This window comes from Glandiceps talaboti, chromosome 20, assembly GCF_964340395.1.
Source record: "Glandiceps talaboti chromosome 20, keGlaTala1.1, whole genome shotgun sequence".
NCBI classification, from domain to species: Eukaryota; Metazoa; Hemichordata; class Enteropneusta; family Spengelidae; genus Glandiceps; species Glandiceps talaboti.
In genome coordinates, this window is record NC_135568.1 from 20,974,075 (window position 1) to 20,991,290 (window position 17,216).

The 17,216-nt window shown below is 37.0% G+C and overlaps 1 protein-coding gene across 2 annotated transcripts in view; it reads left to right on the top strand.

The window, feature by feature from the left end:
• Positions 1 to 17,216, top strand: part of LOC144451067 (neurobeachin-like protein 1) — a 312,418-nt gene that overhangs the window by 25,936 nt on the left and 269,266 nt on the right. For both annotated transcript variants that reach the window (XM_078141830.1, XM_078141831.1), the window contains exon 3: positions 5,309 to 5,470. In XM_078141830.1, coding sequence (XP_077997956.1) covers positions 5,309 to 5,470 — 162 coding nt within the window. The remainder of the gene's footprint in view (positions 1 to 5,308; positions 5,471 to 17,216) is intronic.

A 17,216-nucleotide genomic window follows, 5' to 3' on the forward strand; every position in this document is an offset into this window, starting at 1 on the left:
TAAGCATACCATGATGGCATGAGTGATATGCAAATTAAGTGTAAAAATGTTTATTTTTGGTCAAAAACTTGTATCTCAAAAAGTACTTGGTCACTAAGTCTGAAACTTGGTGAGATGTTTCTGAAAGTGTTACATGTATTCTGCAGATTTTCTTCAAAACATTTTGACAAAATTAGCCCTAGCGCCCATGACCACACCCTTAGCAACTACCAAATAACAACATCATCTGGTAGGCAAATGAGTAAACATTCAAAAAATGTATGCAAATACCCTAGCAACCATGACCACGCCCATAGCAACAGCCAAACGGTCGTGTATTTCACAAAGATAACAGGGATTAATAGACAATTGAATAAACATTCCAAAAATGTATGTAAATTTGCTTAGCAACAAGACCACGCCCATAGCAACAGCCAAATAATCATGTATATTGCAAAGATAACAGGAATAGAAAGACAAATGAATAAACATTCAAAAAATGTATGCAAATGTGCCTAGCAGCAAGACCATGCCCATAGCAACAGCCAAATCACATATATTTCAAAGATAACAACAGGGATTAATAGACAATTGAATAAACATTCAAAAAATATATGTAAATATGCCTAGCAACAAGACCACGTCCCCTAGCAACAACCAAATAATCACGTATATTGCAAAAATAATATCAGGAATTCATACACAAGTGAACAAAAACATACAAAAATGTATGCAAATATATCTAACAACATGACCACACCCATAGCAACAGCCAAATGATAGCATATATCACAAAGATAGCAACATGGTTGGATAGGCAACTGGATAGTCATTCATCAAATGACCACTTATTGTTAGCATGGACTACCATATGGATAAACGTTTTTAGAAACTGTACAATTGTGCTACATTGGCAGTATTTTATTCTATGATCACGGCCACACACATGGGGAACTCTGGTAAATTGATCGGGAAACCCGCTAACATTTACCGGCTTTAATACCAGCCTTTGAAAAAACAGTGTCTGTTTCTTCTTCTTCTTCTTCGGAAGCTCATTGCCGCCTTCTAAATATCGCCACATACTTGTAAATACAATGTGGAACTGTCTCAAACACGTTAAAAGTTTCATGTACTTCGAACAGTAGATACAACAGTGATTATTTAAACAATAATGTACGCCCTCCCAGCCCATAATGGACGAAAGCAAACTTTGAACAACATAATGGGCGTGGCGACAGCCGAGCCCATTATGGAGTGCAACGTTTGCTTGAGTCCATTATGGACTTGGAGGGCATACATTATTGTTATTATTTTATAGTTTTGCCAATTCCAGTGAATTTGTAGACCGAGAAACGCAAAACAACGTATAATATACACAGCGCTGAACATCGTCTACCATGTTCGGCCTGGAAGCTGAATACTAATCATAGCGACACACGTACGTACACGTACACACACATATACACTTCAATGAACTGCTGTGAACACAAATTTGTTTCATGAATGCGTTGTATTTTTAAACAGTGGAAATGACAATCATAAGTAACAACATACATTTCGAAAAGATACCTAGTCGTATGAAGAAACAGAACAAATAAGCTTGTATTATTTTGCTCGTTCCGGGGCCGCGATGCCCAATAACGGAGTACATTATCAGTAATAATGTACAGCGATGACGTCACAAAATTCACTGGAATTGGTAATGCTATAATATAATATATTTTATATGGCGGAAAAAGGCGCATGCGCTGAATGCGTAAAATGAGTCTGAATGTCTAAGACATTCTGAATAGTCAAGACACAAATAATTAGAGGAATACAACCAATCATGTGTTTGCTAACATAATTTCATAAAGTGAATGCTGTATGCTACATCATATATAGACATGACATCAACATTGAGAACAACACATGTAGTGGCTTGAACGAGATGTCAAGAGTAAAATGGGTAACATTTAGGTGAAATTGGATATATCTTTGAATAAATGTTAATATTTACAATGTACTCCAAATTCGAATTGGTCATAAGGACCGATAAGTTGTTGTAATTCTGAAAAAACTGGCGGTCTGAACGAAAATCTGTTAATTTTGTACGCTGATTAATAGACACTTGAATAAGCATTCAAAAAATGTATGTAAATTTGCTTAATGGCAAGGCCATGCCCATAGCAACAGCCATTTAATCATTTATATTGCAAAGATAACAACAGGAATAGAAAGACATGAATAAACATTCAAAAAATGTATGTAACTTTGCCTAGCAACAAGATCACGCCCTTAGCAGCAGCCAAATAAACACATATTTTGCAAAGTAACAACAGGAATTGAAAGACAAATGAATAAATATTCAAAAAATGTATTCAAATGTGCCGAGCAAGAAGACCACGCCCATAGCAACAGCCGAATGAACACATATATTGCGAAGATAATGAGGATTAATAGACAAATGAATAAACATTTTAAAATGTATGCAAATGTGCCTAGGAACAAGACCACGCCCATAGCAACAGCTACATGGTCGCGTACATCACAAAGATAGCAACATGGTTTGATAGTCAACTGGATAGTCATTCAGCAAATGAACACCTATTGTTAGCTTGGACTAGCATATGGATTAACATTTTTAGCACAACTGAACTGAGGTTCAGTAGTGCTATAGGGATCGCCTGGCATCTGTCTGTCTGTTAGTCTCGCTGCCAGACTCGTGACTATCGTCCATAATCTGTTTATGTATACCAAGCAACGCAGCCGCGAGAAGAGAGGGACCAGTCCCGAGTCTGGCTGGAAGCGTTTGGATAAAAATACCCGCCAATGAAACTAGCGAATCGACAGATTGTTCAGACATACTAGCTACTGAATATTCTATATACAGGAGGAGTCTGTTATAAATAGCGACTAATCATGTGTTGAGGATTTATTTACTTCAAATGAATGACAATGTCACTCATTGTTCATTGCGTAATGTCAAGAGGAAGAAAACAAGCTGCCGCATTTACCATAAACACAGAATATTGCAACAGGCAAGTAACAAACACAACATATGAAAATGGAAAAAGTTACCGAGAAAACCCGCCTCACGATTGAATATGGCATGCAGCAAATGACGCTCACAGAATTGAAGCCGGAACAAGTAGAGGCGATTGCAGCATTTTTGGAGGGACACGATGTCTTCTAGCTGCAATAATTGTAGCGTTTTGAGGGTTTTTTCGTCTGTTTGGTGACTTTTTAAGTTTTAGTTTTTAACCCACACCTAACGCTACAATTCCTAGTGTAGGGATTCCAATCAGCAGATGCGATGCGGATCGGTATCGCAGGTATCAACCCCTATTTTCGCCGAAATATCGACCTACCTACGGAAAATCTGACATTTCCTAACCGTAACACTTCTTGGGAATCCCCCGCAGCACAATCGACTCCCCGGTCTGGCCTTTCTCCCGTTAAAAATGGCTGCCAAAAATGCTAAACTAGACAATTTTGAAAACTTGCGCGGCTACGAGAGCTCGGCAAATGTACCACGTGATCAACGACCTTCGTTCCATTTCCTTACAGTGCAGTGTCACTTTGAAACAAAAATCAACTGTAGCATGTTTCATTTACTAGTATTTACGTAGGAGAAAACATGGGGGAAGGACTTCGCACGTTCAGGATGTGCAATCAACGGTAATAATGTACATCTGAATGAAAGACATAGAAATGTGTATACTAAGACAGAACAGAAATAGAATTTGTATAAATAAGCTTACAAAAATTCACACAAAATTGTTGCTTGTAGTTTCAATCGTCTCTAAAATAAGCACGGTGTTCCTGTAATCTCGTAATCTTAATGTGGAATACATTGTATGTATTTCGAAACGTAAACAGGAACATCATCAGGAGTTTTATGTGGTCACCATATACTTTAATCGGTGTTTTTGTTACCGAAGACATCATAGCCTTCAGGACAACAAATACAACCATGACTGTGCGTAGGTGACAACACGTGTCTTTGTTATGATCACACCACGTTGAGATGTCATTTGCATACTTTGGCAAACTCACATAATGAAGACATCACATTCCTTTCCAAATGCTTCCAGCCAGACTCGGGACTGGTCCCTCTCTTCTCGCGGCTGCGCCGCTCGGTATACATAAACAGATTAGGGACGATAGTCACGAGTCTGGCAGCGAGACTGTCTGTCTGTCTGTGTGTGTGTGTGGATGTGTGTGTGTAAACAACTTAAAGTAAAAAACTGCTGAACCGATTGCCATGATATTTGGTGGGTCTATTACCTTGGGTGTCTAGTTGGGAAATTGTTCAAATCAAAATGATCGTATCACAGGTGTGTGATTTGGGTCAAAAAATGTGATTTTTGGTCAAAAAACTTAAACTCAGAAACTACTGGGCAGATTGGTGCAAAATTTGGTGGGAAGATTCTTAAGGGGGAGTAAAGTAAGATTTGTTCATGACATGATGATTCCATCAGTTATATGCAAATTAGGGCTAAAAATGTGTCTTTTTGGTTAAAAATCTATAATTCCAAAACTACTGAGCAGATTGGGCTGAAATTTAATGGGAATGCATCTAGGGATGTATGGACGAAGATATATTAAGCATACAATGATTCCATGAGTGATATGCAAATTAGGTGTAAGAATGTTCATTTTTGGTCAAAAACTTGTATCTCAAAAAGTACTTGGTCAATGAGTCTGAAACTTGGCAAGATGTTTCTGAAACTTATTTTCTTCAAAACATTTTGACAAAATTGGCCCTAGCGACCATGACCACACCCTTTAGCAACAACCAAACGGCATATTTTGGTCAAATAAAAACATCATCTGGTAGGCAAGTGAGTAAACATTCAAAAAATGTATGCATATACCCTAGCAACCATGACCACGCCCATAGCAACAGCCAAACAGTGGTGTATTTCACAAAGATAACGACAGGGTTTAATAGACAATTGAATAAACATTCAAAAAATGTATGTAAATTTGCTTAGCAACAAGACCACGCCCATAGCAATAGCCAAATGATCACGTATATTGCAAAGACAATATCAGGAATTCATACACAAGTGAACAAAAACATACACAAATGTATGCAAATATATCTAACAACATGACCACGCCCATAGCAACAGCCAAATGATAGCATATATCATAAAGATAGCAACATGGTTGGATAGGCAACTGGATAGTTATTCAGCAAATGAACACCTATTGTTAGCATGGACTAGCATTTGGATAAACATTTTTAAAAACTACAGTTGTGCTACAACGCCATTGGCGGTATTTTTTAAAAACTGTACAGTTGTGCTACAACACTATTGGCGGTATTTTTGTCTTTTAGGTTTGAATCAGATGGACCACACATCAGCAAGTTACCAGAAGGTATACTGGAGGTGATTAATACACATTTAGTGGATTGTCGTGAACTATGTCAGGAAAATGTCAACCTAGACAGTTTGAGCTTTGCTACCCAGTTAATCAAAGTATTAATTATTATATGTAGGTAAGTAACAACTTTATACTCATTTGTGACCTCTAATATACAGCACATTGCATATTACCATTCACTGGCTGTTTGCATGTGTCGTTGTTCACTGGCTCTGTTTGCATGTGTTGCCATTCAGTGGCTTTGTTTCCATGTGTTGCCATTCACTGGCTCTGTTGTAGTTCTGCCTGACATTACAAGTGTTTGTGTATATCTAGTCTAGCCGTTTTGATTTATTTTGCCATAATCTTGGGACATAATATTTTAGCATTTATACCCACAGACACTGCCAATTAGTGAGAAAGTGTGAGTAAATATCGGTAAATGTTGGTTAATAAGACATGTAGAGTGTAGTTTTTGTTTACTGATGTCTGTTACAACCACCAGCAATGTATTTTTTCACAATGCTGTTGAGTTTTATTCACCTGTTGATTCGCTCGTCATAGGCTACATGCAACAATGTCTCTTTATGACGTCATAAAATCCTGTGGTCTAGGTGGTACCGGAAATACCCGAAAACTCTCGAAGTAAATCCGAAGGGAACTGACTGAAAAAGGGTCATTTTAAGGTGTTTGCAGACACTTTTTTAAAGTTTTAAAACCAGAATACGTTTCACAAACATGTCGTCTAGCAAAATAGCAATAGTGATTGTGAGCATTTTGAATCACCTGTAAAGTGTAGCATATGCAGTTTATACTGGTTTCTTTGTGGTTGTATCAAACAGAGCAGGTGAACAGTACCCTGCATATAAAAAAATAACAAATCTACCTACCCCACCTATTCTAAAATTGAGTACAATCAGAACCACACAATTGTGTTTTTTTGGCCTAATTCCCATGACATGAATTGAGAATTGCAAGGTTAGATCATATGGCCAAAAGCAGGATGGTATAAATCAGAGATTAGGGTTGCCAATGAAAGTGATCACTGGGGCCCATTTACTTTGTTTGTATCAATAAGAATGGTTATTCACTATGGGGTTGTACATTGTATTTTCGTTGAGGACAAAATAACTCCCATATGGGAGCTGATGTCATGGCGATATCTGTCTGCCTGTCTATCAGTCTGTCTGTGTGTCTGTGTCTGTGCAGAAATTTTGTTCCACTGATATCTCAAAAAGGAGTGAAGCAAATGTTCTCGCGATGCTCCATAAATTGCATGTAAAATCTCACAAAAGACGAGAAGAGATTATACGCGGTTATCCAGTGTCTTTGACAACGATTTTGATTTTTGTCAGCTATGTATACACAAGGAAGGACTTGATAATTGAACGAGAGTGGGCATGGAGTCATATAAAAGCATGTAAATGAAACTGTACAAGTATGATGAAAATATGTAATTTTCCGATATGTAGACAGACCGATAGTGGCCGAAGACATACGACAAGCATGAGAAAGACCGGAAGTTTACAGACATATCTACAACAAGCTTTTTTTCCCCACAACTATTGCGTTAAACATTTTTAAGTGAATGCCAGCCTCTAGAATTTGAAGAATGATGTACAATTTTGTGAAACATATAGTCATTTGAACTGGTATGTCTATGAATTTTGTACATTTCTACAATGCCATGTATTTTTATGCCATTTTAATAGCCCTACATAAAACATCGGCACATGTACTACGCTCAAGAACATAAAAGATTTGTACTGTTCAACTCAAAGAAGACAAAAATGGGTTACAATTCATTCAAATATTAAAATTGAGCACAACTTGAAAGGTAGTTTGCATAAATACAATCTCTCAAGTCATAGTTGGAGTACTTCTCATTTTCTCAGTTAGTTCGGTCTTGGTTCAGCTGAGAGCTATGTAAAGTTTCAAATTCCGCAAAGACAATCGACTGGCAACCAGAAATTTGAAGTCCAGTAGTGTACTCTAGAAATCATTTTGGAGATGTTTTTTTGACAAAATGTATCGTTTTCTGTGAATATATCAACCACGGTAATAAAGGTAAAATGGCAACCATGCATTGGATGGTTACATTCTTTTTCGACATAGTTACGATAACATGCCTCACCCTGATCAATGAAAACAGCCTAAAATATTAAAACATGATAAAAGCATCAATAAATGGACTCAAAATTTCAAGAATCATTTCTGACTGAGAGAAATTCGGTAACAACCATAAGGAATGAAACACTGTACTCAAAGTGTACTGCAACAATTGCAAAAAATGGACAGCTTACGCAATCAATTCTTCTTTTCATGCAATAGAACAACATAATATATGACAAGACTACCGGGGGTATGTATGTATTTACCTAAAATACTATATATCTTGTTGGGGTCTTCAACCAGTTGTAAACTTCAAAATGGTCAGAAAATTTAGTGAAAAACATGTCGGATAGCTAGCAACTATCATTGAGTCACAGTGACTGTAAACAACTCAGAAATGGACAGGAAATGCTTATGTAGCTTAATAATATATGCAAACAAACATCGTACAATAAACATTTAGAAATCCTTTGATGTTTACCGCAGTTGCATATCCAGTTGATGGAGGGTCTATGTACAAAGATATAAAAGCACTAAAAGTTGTGAACTTGTGTCAACTTAATTAAGGGCTAATTTGCATAATTAATTAATGTTTGTAAATCAGGTTATGTATCCAGAATGGCTTTATCAAATTTTAATGAAACTTGCCACAGATATTGATCATACAGAGATATGATAGTTCTTAATGAAATTAAGTGCTGTCAAATACTTGCTCATTAGCATAATTAACGAACTTTAGCAATTATGGCCTATTCCAAGAAAGACTGCTTAAATAAACCATATTCTTAAATGGTGGCCGAGATCTCGCACAATGCGAGAGTTGCGCGTGATCTACTGCTTGCACGACAAGTGAGCTAGACCATAATGCAATGCGATTTGTATGCTCGCAGATACCTTCAGAAGACGCCATCTTATATCTCATATCTTCCCTATACTTCTACATGCAATGCTTAGAAGCGTAGCAGAGGGCAGAAGTTCACCATCCTCATTCACAACAAGTCATTTCTGGAAATCGAAATTCTGCTATTTTTAGTACTTTTTGAATTTTTGACCTACCGAGAAATGAAATTCAGCCAATAAAATTATAACTGTGAATAGATGTTTGTACTTTTAATAGTCTAAACTGTGATTATGATACGACAGGGTCGCAAACCACGATAAGTAAACGGTGTATGCCCGGACGCTATGCAGAGAGCAGATAAACTTAGACCCACGTACGCTACGCTATGGATGCACCACAGCTCCGTAAATTATGTGTACTAAACCCCTGGCTTTTGAGCAAAAAGAAAGAGACAAATAAATTCATGACTGAGTAAATTTTATTTCTTTTTAATGATTACTTTGGGACAGCAGGGACGACGTGATAGCCGTCAGAAATTTTCTTCAAAAGTGATGTATACAACGTAATGCATGTGTAGAACCAACAACAACGTGCGTATGTGATGGCGCCGTGCCTTCGATCTCCTCGCATACAAATCATACTGCATTTTGGGTAATCTGACGTGCCATGGCTTGTGGGCATACACTTTGCATTAGTTTATCAACAAAAATGGGCGATAATATAGTGTCTGACGAATGATCAAAACCCAGCGTAATATTTCAAACTCTCAAAAGATGGAAGGTATCAGAACTCAAAAGCTATTTAAAAGACCATGGCCTGCCAACATCTGGAAGAAAGATTATTTGATTGAATTTGCCTGCATGAAGGCATAAGGGGCCATACCAAACGTAATTCCATCGTTTAGGGGGGAGGGGTAAGAGTTCATTTCGTTTTGTGTGCGTCAAAATCACTATAAGGATTTTTAATTCTTACTAAAATGGAATCAAAAGAGGCAAAGCTATTTTTCTGGCCTAGAAAAAATGACAGTCAAAAACTTTGCTGACATACACGGAGAGAGATGCATGTTCTAAAATAACCATATGAGTAACCCACCTGGCCAGGGAGTGATGTACAATAAATCCGTGTTTTTTTTTAAGGCCGGTAAGCCGGTAAATGTTACCTAGGTTCCCAACGGGTGTGGCCACGAAACATTGGAAAACTTATAAAATGCTTTGAAAATGGTGTTTTAACAAATAAAAGGCAAGTTAACTTCATAATACCTTCAGCATGATGATAATGTTTTGGGAAAAACCATGTATAGTCCGATTGTTTTGCTTTCTGCCATAGTACTGTGAGTCGATTATTTTTATTTTGACAAATAATGACCCTGTCACAATGAACTTAAAAAGAGGCAACACTAATGTTGCAATTTTCGTTGTCATTGTTGTGTCTACCTGGAAAATTACTGCACTGGTTAAAAAGGACACAGCACAGTGCACTTAACACGTCAAGCTCCCATGTAAAAAAAAATCAATGTCACACATGTCTAGCCATAGTTCTCTTCAACACGTTCAGATTTTATTTTACAAAAACAAAAATCATAGTTGGAAATGATACAGCACCATGGTAGGATTTCAGTGAGCACAGGTCGTTTTTTTTAAAGAAAATGAAACCGCTTTGTATCTGTGTGGATGGTAATTTAAATCAAAAGAAAATGAAATAAAGCGAGTATATATTTTCAAGTAGGACAATTATCTGACGAAACTTTTTGCTTTATATAGACGACTTCGCTAAGATTTTGAAAGGTCAAAGATTGTACTGTGACAACACTTGCAACGTCTGAATTATTAAACTAAAGGGAAGAGACGGAGGGGGAACTTAGCATTCAATACTGAAGTAGCCATGGAAAATCTTACTTTCGTATTTTTTCTTAAAAGAAGCAAATCATAGACATAACAACTTAAATTGAAAACCATGTAGATATCGATTTTGGAGCACATGTACGGTGAGTGACCTTACGTCACCCATACTTATCAACATGTAAGCTAACATCATATTCTTTCACTGTAACAATAACAACGACAACAACAACAACAACAACAACAACCACTACCACCACCACTACTACTACTACTACTACTACCACTACTACTACTACTACTACTACCACTACTACTACTACTACTACTACCACTACTACTACTACTACTACTAGTTAGTAGTAGTAGTAGTAGTAGTAGTAGTAGTACAATACTATTATGTAGACAGGCAGTAGCAGAGCTCTTCGAGGAAATCAATGATGAGATTCGTTTTCTGACGTCCGAATATGAACATATCCTGTTGGACGTCCTAAATGTACGTACAAATAAATTTGATTTGTAACCCTTGTCTGGAGTGGGACATTATTTCAGGCGCATATTGACTGACTAACACCATCCATCGATCCATCCATCCATATCCATCATCTATCCATCCATAGAGTGACTTTTTTGTACATTAGACAAGAATTATTTTTAGATATTGGGTTATTGTCAGTGTTATTTTTCAAAAATAATCAAATGTATTTTTGCGATGTCATTCCGACAGTGTTATTCGTTTAAATATTTTTGTGTTGTGTGACCTAGACGAAAATTCGAACATTCCTATCCCAACCTAGAAAAGAATACATTTTCTCATACCTAATCAGCACACACAAAACCCAACCCTTTCCAGCACATCATTTATGGCTTAATCAACCTATAAACATTACTTTTGTGTAACTGTTAACGAAAACAAGGCTGTCGTGCCGCTGGATTTCTGTGCGATTGACCTGTTACGGCTGTAGTACCACGAGCTTGGAACACATAGTAATAGATTTGACACAATGTAGAGAAAGATAAAATTGTATTACATTACATCCACCCATTTGGTTGAAACTAAGTCATTCGTCATCTAGTAATTAGTATTCAGTTCTTATCCTAAATCACACTGATCTGTTTGTGGTGTTAGACTTCATAAGGCTGAACAGCGAAGATGGCTATGCAAATTCGCATCTACAGGGAGGTTTTCGAATTGAAATTGATACCTGTGTCGGCTGGTTAAATGCTCAACATGAAATCCACTTGTTGAAGAGAAATATGTTACAGTGAAATCTTGAGGTCTTGTAGCAGGAGGACGCTATTTTCACAAGCATAGAACTTTTACAAGATGGAAAACTTATGAAAAATATTATTAAACCAATATTCTGACCTCGTTTATTATACCTTAGGTGTGATTACGTGGATGGTTTTCTATCGATGTATTGTGCCACATCATGTGCTCGGATATTAACGAAGACATTGTTCGGTTCACTTCCCTGTGATTTCTCTTTGATTCGAACCTAGTGGCACAAATGATGCAATAATGTAGCGATAAAAAGTGCCCCCTAACAGCTCAAGAAAGTGAAACGTTGTTCATGTTTTAATTTTCAATGAGTTTCAAAAAACGAATGTTAAAAAATCGATATCAACATCCAATTTTTTTTTCAAAATTACAATACATGTATTTCTAAATGTTGATTGTACGTATTCATGCTTTGAAATTACCTCAAAAAAAGAATCATACCATCTCTGGATAGATTTTGATTTCACTTGGGCGTCGTTAGTCATGCTCCATGTACATGGAAAAAACAGACTTTGTCGGTGCGTGACTAGCGATGTCCAAGTGAAATCCTAATCTATCCAGAGATGATGTGATTCATTTTTTGACGTAATTTCAAACCATGAATATGCGTTTAAGAAATCAACATTTAGAATTACATGTGACTTTTGGAACTTAGTGTTTAGGGTGCTGATATCGAAATTCGAACATTCGTTTTTTGAAATGCAATCAAAATCAAACCACAAACAATGTTTCACGTTTCAACATTTTACTGGAAAGTTAGGAGGTACCTTTTACTCGTACTATCTGCAGTTTGCAGTTTGTTTACTAAATGTACAAATAAATTGTAAATTTATAATCAATGTTTGGAGCGGGACCCCGTTTCTGGCACATGTTGCATGATTAACTGACACCAGCCATCCATCCACCCGTACAGTGACAGTTGTTTTGTACATTAGACAAGAATTGTTTTTAGGTAGTGAGTTATCGTCGGCGTTATTTTTTCAATCAAACGTATTTATTGTGATGTCATTCCGATGGTGTTACGTGTTTAAGTTTAAATATATTTGTGTTGTGACCTAGACAGGTGGGGAGAGACCTGCTGTGCAACTCTGTGTAAAATGAAATCAGGTGACTGCTGAGACTTCCAAATCCAAACGGTAAACCCTAACTCTTGACATTCCACACACCCAAAAACTTACGGAGCTCGAGACTCTTGATGTATGTAATGCTTGAGACGATAGTTTGTATGATAAAATAGCCAAGACCTGATCAAAACAATTTATTATTTTGGAAAAGAAATAATAACAATTGTAAGCATAATTTAGAGAAAGCAACGAATATTCTGAGCAAAATTTAGGTAAAATATACCCCTGAACTTGGGCAGGTCTTTCAAAAAATATTCCAACCTAGAAAAGAATACCTTTTCTCATACCTAATGAGCACAAAAAACACATTTTGGCTGAATGGACCTAACCTTACGTTCGTGTTAAAACTATATTAACGAACACAAGGTTGCCGTGTCGCTGGATTTCCTTGCGATCGACCTCAGTGTTAGTACTACAAGCGAGCTTGGTACACATGGTAATAGACTTGACACAGTGTAGCGAAAGATCAAATTAATAAGATCTAATAAGCTTAGCATCATACATTCTTTCCCCCATGCATGCATCTCAGTTTTTCCCCTTTTTTAGTAACACTGACAGACACAGCTTAGTTTTCTCTAAAATTTGAGGAGTGACTTTGATTTTGATAATGATTCGCACGAGTGATAGGCTGATATCTATATCTGTACATGTCAGTCAAACTAGTTATGCCTACATTGAATGTAAAGTCGCTATCTAATTAGTATTCAGTTTTTATTAGCACAACTGAACTGATAAGGTTCAGTAGTGCTATAGGCATGGCAAAGTGTCTGTCTGTCTGTGTGTGTGTATGTGTGTGTGTAAACAACTTAAAGTCAAAAACTGCTGGACCGATTGCTTTGATATTTGGTGGTCATGTTACTTCTGGTGTCTAGTTGGGAAATTGTTCAAATGAAAGTGATTGCATCAGGGATGTGGGTTTTGGGTCAAAAAATGTGATTTTTGGTCAAAAAACTTAAACTCAGAAACTACTGGGCAGATTGGTGCGAAATTTGGTGGGAACATTCTTTAGGGGGTGTAAAGTAAGATTTGTTCATGACATGATGATTCCCTCAGTGATATGCAAATTAGGGCTGAAAATGTGTCTTTTTGGTTAAAAATCTATAATTCCAAGACCACTGAGCAGATTGGGCTGAAATTTAATGGAAATGCATTTAGGGATGTATGGACGAAGATATGTTAAGCATACCATGATTCCATGAGTGATATGGAATTAAGGTGTAAAAATGTGAATTTTGGTCAAAAACTTATATCTCAAAAAATACTAAGTGAATGAGTTTGACAGGGTTCGCACGGTCCTGGAAAACCCTGGAAAACCCTGGAATTTCAAACCCTCCCTGGAAAGCCCTGGAAAACCCTGGAAAAATGCGCCCTACCCCTGGAAAACCCTGGAAAATGATCATGTTCAATCGATCGATTAATATTGACGATCGTCATGTCTGTGCTCGAGCCACCCATTCATATGATTCTGAATCTCGTAAATGTGAAATCGCGAAAATATTTTCAAAGTCTTTCGCCACGCTGGGTGATGAATAAAAATTCACGCCGATTGAACCCAGACAGTCAAACGATCGTTCCACGAGACACTTTGCCCCACAGACCGTGCCTATTAGTTGAATGGGTGCCGCAGTGTTTCTTTCGATCTTGCATATATCAAGTTGTACTCCATACATCTCTCAGTCGTCATTTCAGGGACATGATATTGTAACAGTCCCGGCCGGGGTAACATGTACAGTAGGTCTGTTAACAAGATTATCGCGATCGTAACACTGTAGCGAGTATCAAAGCATCATCAACCTCGATTAGAAATTGTTACAAGTTCGGCGCACGAGCGTCGACTGATACTACAAGCTAGGCCTAGGGAAGTGCTGTTGAATTTCCGGGTTGTGGAAGTACGGTTGTGACTTTTACGTCGTCGATAAATGGGTATTTTTGTTACATGTTCTGAAAGAATAAACTGCTGTTTTATGTTGTCGGTACAGTAACATTCGTCAATGGTCAAGTTGAGTTGAAATCGCGATGTTCCGCAACTCATGGCATCCGTACATAAACATCGCGACGCAAGCGATGAATGTATTCATTTATTCATAGCTCAAAATTTCGTTACGTAAATGACATTTTTATTCAAAATTTTGAAGAAAGAAATATTTTAGGTGGCTTATAAATCTAGTAACATCAAACCATACAATAACGAGGACAAATTTTAGTTTTTGATTTATTTTTCTGGATATGTCAGTCTGAATTAGACTGACGAATGCTTCGACTCAATCTTACACGATCAATGCACCAGCTTGACGAAGCGGCTACTTAGTGGGGTAGGACAGAGGTTTCTCCGTTAATCTTAGCGTGTAAACGTGGTTTTGAAACCAATATCTTGCATAGTGTCGATTGTCTTTAAAATGTTTTGTGACATATGGGAACTGTTGTTGATTTTTCTCGTCCACATCAGACAATTAGATGTCATTGAAAACATATACTTTAGTGTCAACACCCCTGGAAAATGGCCAAAATCAATATGAATACCCCTGGAAAACTGACGAAAAACCCCTGGAAAGTCCTGGAATTTTGTTTTGCTTTAAGTGTACGAACCCTGGTTTGAAACTTGGTGAGATGTTTCTAGAAGTGTTATTCTTATTGTCATTGCTTTTCCTCAAAAATCTTCAACTCTGAAATTACCCAGTAGATTGAGCTTAACTTTGTTGAGAATGTGTACAGTGTAGATTTGTCCTCATTAATAGCTGACACAGTGAGAACAGTACATTGTTAATTAACTATAATGTTTACTTTACTATTTCCTCTGGTGGTAAAGCCTGTAGCATGGCCAGTTTGGTTTATGACTGGATTATGTAATATATTGTAAGACAGCTGTTTCATCACCTACCCATATAAACTGAATGTAGCTGGCTTTTACAATATTACAATAAGACAACCAAGAAAGATAAACCTGTTACATTGGTATGACTTGGTTCCAAATTGATTTAAAAAAAATAAAGAAGTACAAAACCTTGTAGACACATCCCTTTAAAGTTTGATTAGGATGTTGCTATACTTGTCTTGTACACTTCCAACATAGGATGGCTGGATTATGATGATGGAAATTAGGTATGAAAATTTTGTTTTGGTTACAACTTTAAATCTTCCAAAAATTATATATCTATCATTGCCCTGAACATGAAGTTGTGCAGCAACGCAATATTTGCGCTATTTTCCTAACTCGCGCACACATGTTTGTAGTCATAGATTTCATAAGGCTGAGCAGCGAAGATGGTGGTGCGAATTTGCATTGATGGGGAGGTTTTCGTATTGAAAGTGACACCAGTGGAGTGTGTCGGCTGGAAAAATGTTCGACATGACAAACTGTTGGTTGAAGAATATACTTAATGGTTTAAATCAGACAGGTCATGTGGCAGGAGGACGATATTTCACAAGCATAGAATTTTTAGAAGATGGAAAACTTATGAAAAATATTATTAAACCAGTATTCTGACTTATTTTATTATACCCGAGGTGTGATTACCTCAAACTCAAAGTGAGTTGTTTTCTATCAATTTGTTGTGTCACATCTTGATCAATAAAGGGTCGTAAAATACTGTATTAAACTTGTCGAACTAATTTTTATTGATTTTAATTTTTTGTCTTCATGTGACTACTTGTACAATATACACTCGCTGATTTTTTTAGCACAACTGAACTGGGGTTCAGTAGTGCTATAGGGATCGCCCGGCGTCTGTCTGTCTGTCTGTCTGTCTGTGTGTGTAAACAACTTAAAGTCAAAAACTGCTGAACCGATTGCCATGATATTTGGTAGGTCCATTACCTTAGGTGTCTAGTTTGGAAATTGTTCAAATCAAAATGATTGCATCACAGGTGTGTGATTTGGGTCAAAAAATGTGATTTTTGGTCAAAAAACTTAAACTCAGAAACTACTGGGCAGATTGGTGCGAAATTTGGTGGGAAGATTCTTAAGGGGGTGTAAAGTAAGATTTGTTCATGACATGATGATTGCATCAGTGATATGCAAATTAGGGCTAAAATGTGTCTTTTAGGTTAAAAATCTATAATTCCAAAACTACTGAGCAGATTGGGCTGAAATTTAATGGGAATGCATCTAGGGATGTATGGACGAAGATATATTAAGCATACATTGATTCCATGAGTGATATGCAAAGTAGGTGTATGAATGTTCATTTTTGGTAAAAACTTATATTTCAAAAAGTACTTGTTCAATGAGTCTGAAACTTGGCGAGATGTTTCTGAAACTGTTATTCTGCAGATTTTCTTCAAAACATTTTGACAAAATTGGCCCTAGCGACACACGCCCTTTAGCAACAACCAAATGGCAGTATATTTTGGTCAAATAATAACATCATCTGGTTGGCAAGTGAGTAAACATTCAAAAAATGTATGCAAACACCCTAGCAACCATTATCACGCCCATAGAACAGCCAAACAGTGGTGTATTTCACAAAGATAACAACAGGGTTTAAAGTACATGGGGAAGAATCGCCTTGACTATTTCCGATGTAATCCGACACAGCACGAAGTGTTTTGGACTTTGAACTTTATTTGCACATGTCAAATTGTCCATGCTCACGTCCCACCACGGCCAGTCAAAGAGGAGGAACAGATAGTCCAATGTTCCTGCTCCTTTACCAAAATATACTCAAGAATTGTCATTCCCGACAAAA